General features: G+C 36.7%; 1 protein-coding gene across 1 annotated transcript; it reads right to left on the reverse strand.

Annotated features, from left to right (window-relative positions):
* Nucleotides 1-6,283: 6,283 nt before the first annotated feature.
* LOC113708750 (auxin efflux carrier component 5-like) lies at nucleotides 6,284-8,955 on the reverse strand. The gene is made up of 5 exons (XM_027231342.2): nucleotides 8,184-8,955; nucleotides 8,010-8,095; nucleotides 7,730-7,887; nucleotides 6,821-6,897; nucleotides 6,284-6,680 (listed from the first exon to the last, which is right to left on the reverse strand). The coding sequence occupies exons 1-5, from the start codon at nucleotides 8,864-8,866 to the stop codon at nucleotides 6,608-6,610; spliced, it is 1,077 nt and encodes a 358-aa protein (XP_027087143.1). The 5' UTR covers nucleotides 8,867-8,955; the 3' UTR covers nucleotides 6,284-6,607.
* Nucleotides 8,956-9,393: the final 438 nt, after the last annotated feature.

Genomic DNA, 9,393 nt, shown 5'->3' on the forward strand with positions numbered 1-9,393 from the left:
TTATTATACTCTATGTATACATGTACAGATTACTATAAAATGAGTTGATTGCATTTGCTGCTGCAGCTTCCAAGTAAAAATTCCATGCCATAGATTTTAACGTAGGAGGTGGAGGATGGCATAACATCTTTTTCAGGAGAGGAAGGGATGCCAAAGTGGCGAAAGTAACCCTAAAATAACAAGATACGCCCTCCGAGGCTTGGTCTGGCGGTTGAGGTTGCTGAAGATAGAGCCTTAGGTTCCTGGTTCGAACCTTGCTGCCAGCAAGTTATGGAGGGTGGGGAATAGTCTGCGGGGTCCACTTCCTGCGGGACACTCAATAAAAAAAAAAAAAAGAAACAGCAGCATTGGATTAACATGTCATTCAAGGCTCTCAAATGGCAAATGCCATTTTGTCCCAATTAAGGATGGCTTTGAACATTAATCGCTTCATAGTCTTTGGGAGACAGAAAACCTCTTTGATTGTTGACCATTATGGACCCAAATAGATAAACAAATACGAAACCATGAAAAAATTTACAAGACATTGAATAATAGGCAAAAGAAATTTCTTCTTCTATGAATCAAAGAGGGCTGCGCTTCTGTGCACATCAAAAAACAAACGACTCCGAGTCCGAGGTTATTGACCTGCTGCGCTTCTGTACTTCTCAAAAAACAAACGACTCCGAGGTTACTGACCAAGGGACCAGCCTGTTGACTTTTTAATACCTATGCGGGTATATACATATTAAGCCGCATTTGAGGTTGCGGTGTTTTTGATAAAAAAAAAATATATTTTTAGGTGTTAAAAGTACTTTTAAAACGTTTGCCGAACACCATCCCTAATTAGTAGTGGCGCCTTTGATTAAAAAGAAAAACACTTTTAGGTGCTAATAGTGTATTTTTGAGGCATCCGGTGAATTTACATAATTGGACACATCAAAATGGCATCACATTGTGGATCTTGGAGGAGGATTGTGATCTGAGGATCATGGGGCGGTTTTGGTGAAGGAGAAGATTGAGTTCCCATCCAGAAAGGTTGCAACTCAATGGTTCCGTTTTGGAGTCATTAGCCCCGCCCTACTGGTGAGGTCTTTCTTGCAGATGCTCCAGATTCAAGGAATGCCTGCCTAGACTTGCAGAGAAGGACACCAAGGATCCAGCACTTAAAATATCTTCCAACCAGAAAAGATCAGGATGACCAGTGTTCACCTCGCCGGATGGCTCTTCTTAATCACATTGAAAACATAGCTAAATTTAGAAATAGTGGTTGTTGATCATGATGATAGACAGATCCTTCATTGGGGGATAATGCATGATAATGCAACTTAACCTTAGTTGCTTGTATATATGATTAGTATTCGTTTTCACTGGTTTTAACGTTGGGGGGACAATAGTTAAAAAAGATAACTCCATCCAAGAATGTTCTACTTATATACTAGCATGGTTTGCTATCGCGAGTCATGGTCGTGTCACGGTCGCATCGCGATCTCGATTGTTCCACATTTACCGCGGTATATCAGTTGAATATCGGGTGATACACACATTATAACATATAAAAATTTTCAAAACATCTGAAAAAATCACCAAAATTAGAAAATATCAAAAAAATGCACAATCTGAAAAAATATCCGAATCAACTCGGATATATCGATCGATACCATACATCTCGGATTCGAATCGGCTAATAGTGGCCGAGTCAGAGTGAGTCGTTGGGGATATGGTAATATTCGCGATCCAGAAATCGGTATCGTAACAATTTCCTTCATTCCGGTTAGACTCGGCCGATTTATATCGGAATCGGCCGATTTTGCTAACATGCTTACTAGTAAAGCAGAAAACCTGGGAGGTCTACAGCTACTGATTGGGGTGTGTGACTTATGGGACTGTAAAGCTAATAACTTTTAAGTAAGAACAGAATTATGCAACAAAACAGGGATATACCGCGTACCTGCATACATTGTTAAATCACCTATCTTGATAATCTAAAAACAGAGCAATTCTCCCAATACCTACTCAATTCTTTTTAAGTTTTCCAACTCTTCAATTGATCATTGTCATTAGCCACTGATGACCAGTCACTTCTTCTTCTTCTTCTTTTTTGATAAGAAAAAGGAAGATTTTATTAATGACAATTCGGGGGAAAAGGAAGATTGTTTTACAAAATCCAGGGGATGGCGTCAGAGAGAATGAGTGTTAACTCCTGATTTAGCAAAAGATGCTAATTTATGAGGCACCTTGTTCGATTCTTTGGGACACCAATTGATATTAGCAACATATGAAACTACCATAGCAATTCTAATATCATCAATAACTAGGCCAATACAACTAAAACCTTCTTCCTTGTTGAGCGGAAGGTCAATGACTATCCGTGAATTACCTTCAATTAAGAAAGATGGAATCTCGAGAAGCTCAGCAGGTAAAATAGCTTCTCTGGCTGCAATAGCCTCAATTAACTCAGCATCTAAAGTCCCCGAAAATTGTTTAGCCAAGCCCACAATAAATTCTCCTGTATTTTTTTTTGGGTGGAAATAAATTCTCCTGTATGGTTACGTATAACTACTCCCACATCAGAAGTATTCTTTAACTCTGAGACGAACCCGTTTGAAGACGTTCATGGGAGGAGCAGACCAGTACGAAGGTTTCTGGACAAGCATTTGCATCCCTAAAAGAATTCAAAAGAGCTATGGCAACATTTACTTGGGTCATCGATCACGATCCCCACCTTTGATCACTTTAGTATTCGTGAGCTCCAAATTGCATAGCTCAAGATTGTAAAGAGCTCGCATTCCTTGGTGGGTAGTGATCAAATCAATTCTTTGACCCAAAGAGAAGCACTAGGAGTCTGGTATCTAATAAATACGCTGTTAGGGTGAAAAGACAGTAACCAAATTTGAATAGATGAAGAACATTGAAATAGTATGTGGAGAAGGTTCTCCGGGGTTTGCGGAACATTTGGGACAGGTGTTGTCCACTTCCAAGTCTCGCCGTTGGAGATTTTCGGGTGTGGCAGAGAGTTGTAGCAAAGTCTCCATCAAAAATGCTTCACTTTTCCCGGAATGTTGAGGCCCCCAAGTGTTTTTCCAGACTTTGTCTTTACCCCCACTAGAGCCACTATGAAGATCACTACTGAACTAGAAAAAGCGAAACGGCCACTTTTTGAGTAGTGCCAAAACTTGCGATCCTTGCCACCAGTTCGGGATAAAGGGATGCGCTTAATATTTAATAATCTCAGCTTCTTCTTTCCAAAATAAGCTATCGACCAAGAGGGAATTCCAATTGTGGGAATCATCAATTAAGCCACTGTCCTTGGCATTCGGATGATGGACAGAAGGTGGAGAACAGACATAGAAAGTTTTCGTTTTGGTAACAATGGATCTCTCCATATACAAATCGAGTCACCCGTGCCCACACTGTTTGAGGACTTTCCTGCCTTCAAGAATGCTGCGCCAGGTAAATGAGGGTCTGCTGCCCAACTGTGCATGAAGAAAATCAGAATCTGGAAAATATTTAGCATGAAGGATCTTGTACAATAGAGAGTGGGGCATCAACAAGCAAGCGCCATGCTTGTTTCGCTAACACGGCATAACTTCAAGAGAGATTCTTGACATATTTTTTGTCCTGTTAATGACCACAAATACTACCAAGAAATACCACCTTATACAAGCACCATTGCTTCTGTTTCTTCATAGAAAAGTGGATTCGCTTGAATTTCTAGCTCTATGGAAACTAATTCCTATTGATATCACGGCGTTAGCAGCAACGTATTCCACATAAAACACTATATAGGATCCCTTTAAGTAAAATTGGTTGGTTTTTACACCAGTCATATGATTCAGTTCAGAAGCCCATGCTAGCAGTAAAAATAATTTTTGTGGATAGTTGATTCTGCATTAATCATGTGGTTAAAACAATTAAACGGCCAATTGCTTTTGGTTTCTGATCTGGTTTGTTCACTTTGCATGGTTCGAGCTGCTTAGAACTGAGCTAGTGCAATATACATATATATATATATATATATATATATATATATATATATATATATATATATATATATATACACACACATATATGTTTCACTCGCTAACGTGTGTTTAAAATGAAGGGCACACCTAAAATTACTAAGAATATTTGCAGTTATCCACTCCCCCATTGTTTTCTAACTTGGGACTTTTTCAACTGACCAAAAGGAACACGTGTGTTTGGATCGAAAAGATTTGAAGTAAAATAATTTATTTCACAAATTTCAATCACATTTTTATCTTTTCAATCACATTTTTATCTCACATAATACTACAGTAATAACTCAAATAAATCATCCCAATAAACTCTATCATGTGAGGTGAAATTTTCCAATTCTGAATTCGTCGTAGCTGTATGGAATGCATTTGAGTCTTCTTGTGTGACATACAATTGCGCACTAATGAAATGTGTAATATAGGAAATGGAAGATCAATATTGGATACATTAAAGTTAGGGTAAATTATTCATGATTTCCCTATATTTTTTGCATTATACTACATGACCCCTCTAAAGTTTGAAGATATCCATGTAACTCCCTATAATTTTACGTAGGATGGAAAATAAATGGAAAGCGTCTTTGCTTACTAGGATTGATTGAGATGCACTCCAAAAGTGCATGTGATAATATTATAATATTCACTTAACTCCCTTATGGTTTTTGCATAAACATCCACTTCAATTAATAGGAATGGCAATTGGGGCTGGGGCGGGGAGTGAGGACAATTTTTTCCCCCAATTTAGAAATGGGGCAGGGATGGGGCGAGGGTATTTAAAAAAATTAATAAATATATATGTGTATATAATATTTAACTTAATTAGTTACAAACTTATAATAATGATATTATTAGTTATATGTATTATATATTGTATATTAGTATGTATAATATAATTGATATTATAAATTATACTAATAATTATACATGTCTACTAATAGAAATTATTAATTAATTATAATAAATTTACTAATACATTTATACTAAATTCCTAATTACACTTGATACAATAACACTTTTTTCTCAAAAAAAATAATGATTTAGTGATTGTATTTGTATCAAAAGTAAAAACTTAACTACTTTAGTTTTTTTTTTGGTAAATAAAGATGCATTAAAATAAAGTCAAGTCAACAGAGTGCAAATTAAGGAACTACTTTAGTTGTATTAGTTTTGTCATGTTGGATTATATTCAAATAATTTGTATTTAATTATTTTTATATGTTTCAATTGTGAAATTATAATGAATAATAACTTTGTAATGTGTTGATATTTTACTACTTGATTATTTGTTAAATTTTGAATATAATAATTATATAACAAATTTTTATTAATCCCGTGGAGAAGCAAGGCGGGGCGGGAGGAGGCGGGGACGGGAGGTGGGGCGGGGGCGAGGGGAATTAATGGGCAGCGAGATGGGGTGTGGGGGCCTCTCCCCTGCCCTAATCCTGCCTCGTTGCCAACGGAGGTTATTTGTCATCAAATTCCACTTTACACGCAATTACAAAGGAATTATGTAGATATTTTGAAACTTTAGAAGATGATATGGAATTATGCAGAAGTATAAGGAGGTTATCTGTAATTTACCCGTAAAGTTGAGTAAAAAGGCCAAATGATGCATTGTTTTCTAAGGAATTGAAGGACAAAACTTTTTTGGGGCTTTGTCAACAATGGTGACTAAAGTCGAAATCATCCAAGTTTTTGGTTTCTACAAAAGAAGAAAAGAGAGTAAAACTTTCTAATTAAAATTCAACATCCATGTAACTGATAAGTGGGATAGAAAATTCTCTGAAACTATAGGAGAAAACTTCCTAAGAGAATAGTAACTGATAAGTGGGATAGAAAATTTATTAAACAAATGTCAAACAACTTTAGAAAAGCTCGCTTCGATCATTGATACAAGCTCGCTTTCCATTAACGATAAAAAATAAGCAGGTCCTACTGGTTGAAAAAGTGTACGTCAATCGGCTGTGCTCACTCCTGTTAGCTGCTACTTTTGTTTATTTTACGAATTCAATATCTGTAGTAGGAGGCAAAATTGAACCTGTCCTTTTATGTTGCCATGAATTTTTCTTTTTATTTTATTTTCCCTGTGTAAGCTCAAAATAGAAAAAAAAAAAAAAAAAAAACTAATAGCAACGTCAAAGGATTACTTCATCTTGCTATTAGCATACTTAGGACTTGAGTGACTTCTTGCATTAACAAAAATTAAAGAAGGGTCAGTTTAATGGGTGTCCGTTAAGATATATTTCAGGTGTTAGAATTTTAGAAAACGTATAAATGCAAGAGAATTAATTAGGAAAAATGTATAAATACAAAAAAAGTAGTTAATTATTGTATACAACATTTCAGTGACACAAGAAAATGGAAGAATTTCCAATTCTACACGATTTCTAAATTGGAGGAGTCCAAATAAACCCCAGATTGGCTAAGTCTCAGGGCTAATAGAATATGAAAATTTTTGTTCTCTTATGCTTCAGAAATATATATACATATATATATATATATAGACAACATTATGTAACAGCAACAGAACTCAGGCCGTCACACGAGAAAAGGTTTTATTTGGATTCTTTTCCCCTGCATCTTTGAAATTGGCCTTCATGGAAGAGGTGTTAACGTAAGATATCCAGAACCGCATAGTATCCTATCAGCAAAGGAAGTGATACAATTGTTCCAAATATTACCCTGAATAGCCAAACACAGTAACCTCTGTCAATTGGTAACTTGAAAAAAACAGGTAAGAAATACTTTGAATCCATCTAATTAACAGGCACGATTATAGAAGAAATGGTAAGACAATTCAGGAGTTTTGGAGAAAAGCTTACGCTGTGCTAAGTACGTTGGCATGCAATCCATATTCTTGGGCATAAACAAATGAGGTTATCGATTGTGGCAATGCAGCCTATCAAAAGCATGAAAAGAAAGCAGCATTAATACATTTGATTAATAAAAGCAACATGCAAAAAAAAAAAAAAGGAAAAAAAAGAGGATGTCTACCATATACAATGGAAGAGGTTTAATTAGGTGCATAGTACCTAAAAATCCCTGATTTTAGGGCATACTCCTTCAAACAGGCTGGTTGACTGGTTGAATTACCTAAATTAATCTTGTTCTTTAAAGCTCTCAAATTCTTTCTCCTAGGCTTTGCTTTACTTTTTTTTTTTTTTATTTTGTGCCATGAAGAAGACAAAAATTTCATGGTGTACAACTGGTGACCCAATACTCACAATATCTTCAAGGGAATCATGGAATGTAGTGCAGAAGTTTCAAAAGGTATCCACTAAAGAATAACAATAGATTAAAGATGACAGCAATTTATAATTGGACCCCAAAAGGGAAAAAGGAGGGGGTGGAGAATAAGCATCTTTCTTTCCAATTTAGCTTTCATGCATGTAAACAAAAAACTATTATTTGTCCTGTTCTATATTTATGAGATTGCGTGGCATCCAAGAGCAATTGCTCCATCCTTTCAATTAACCCTTCAGTAGAATGGACTTGACAAATCAAGAATTTGATGCTCTGAGAGCTGACGATGGTGGTGTTGGTGGAGTGGGTAATCTGGCAAGGAATATAAGTGATCGTGCCTGAAATCATACTCCATAGCTAAATCCCTGTTTGAATTGCCTATTTTTTGAAGCTTTTATAAAACTAATACCGTAACTATTTGATGTATATTATACGTACAAAAATAATATAAAAAAACATAGCAATTCAAACAAGGGCTAATATTTTACCTGCATCACTGCAATGCGCAGCACATCACCACGCAAACCCATGGCAAAAGAGCCAGCAGCGGTAAGTGCTGGTCCAACTACAAACCTTAAAACCATCCCATAAAAAGTTAAACCCACACCACAAGCTATAAATTTTTCTTGCCATGCGATGAAAAGCCCTGCATGGAGATCCATCCAGATAACAAGTTCGAGTACTTAGTTAGAGAGATTTTCTCCTGCATAATCTCAAGATTTCATTTCAAGGGTAACAAGGATTATACATAAATAGAATGTTTCTCACCCATGGTAAACATTGCCACACCACCCCCAGCTTTTGACATGATCAAAATTGATCCTTCAACTATTTCCGGCATCTTAATATGCCACCTAAAGAACAGTTCAAATTCATCAATAATATGTGAAGCGAACAAAATGTCGCATATATTGCGAAATCTTATTGTGCATATGTGCATACCTGTTAGAAACAAGAGCCCAGATGAGGCCGATAATGCAGGCATAAGAGTTAGGATTTTTGGCAAGTTTAGTCCGAACAGTGTTCAGTACGGACAGAAAAGAAGGTGAGTGGATCGCCACTGGTGCACTGGAACTTTCTTCCAAGTCTCTTCCCATCTCGATTTCAGCATGTGAATCTCCATTCATGGACCTTGCATCAACAGCTTCGGACCTTGCTTGTCTCCATTCCAACAGAATAAGCAAAGCAATGAACCACAGAAGAGATTGAATAACGGATGACTGAACAACAAGATTTTCTCCCAAGTCTCCGTACATGGCTTTCAACAATGGGGCACCAAGAACAAGAGTGTTGTTCAAACTGGCTAAAGAAAAGGTGGTGATACACCAATCGAAGCTTCCCTTTTTACTTAAATTCACCCACAAGGCCAAAACTATTCCAACGATAAATTTCGCGATTACATCTGCTATGAGGAAGCCACGATTCATGGTGTAAGGATTAACATGAGCTGTGAACTCGAAGGTAAAAAATGGGATGATAAAGTAACAATTGAATCTGTTTATGGCATCACATTGATCAAGTTTAAACATGTGCCACCACTTCACGGACCCGTAGCCTAAACCTAATGCTACGTAAAGTGGTGCCATGGCCGTCACCACCTTGTATATATCACCTCCGTCTATCATTTTTACGTGTGGTAATGTACCAGAAATTGATATATAGTTTTGAGGGTTTTAGATTTAGAAGCTGTTTGGTGAGAGAGATGGAGAACCAAAGGAAATGGCGAGGATTTTATATAGGAGAGTGGAATTGGCCACTTGAACAGTAGCGTCCTGGTGCCTTCGTAGGGTCATTTCGAGCTAGTTAAACGTCAAAAAGTTAAATTATCTTATTCGCCACTAAAGCTCATAAGTGTACAAAATTTAGAAGCTGGGTCACTCTCTTACTGATACTGCCTTACGGAAGATCGATCCTCTTCCAATTTGTTTGTTAATGGCATATCGGCTCACTGTGGCTTGAGAACAAAAGAACATCAATATCAAGTTCTGTTCCTTTGGTTGATTGATTGAATATCTCAGGGATGATATATCTATCCTTGGTGATTCTTTTTGAGTAAATAAAATGCCATGCATAACTAAGATAAAATGTCAACTCAATCATTCTTGCTTGGGAAACCGAAGTTAACCTTGGTGTAAAATTCAGGACCTGGAGA

This window comes from Coffea arabica, chromosome 9c (assembly GCF_036785885.1).
Source record: "Coffea arabica cultivar ET-39 chromosome 9c, Coffea Arabica ET-39 HiFi, whole genome shotgun sequence".
Classification (NCBI taxonomy): domain Eukaryota; kingdom Viridiplantae; phylum Streptophyta; class Magnoliopsida; order Gentianales; family Rubiaceae; genus Coffea; species Coffea arabica.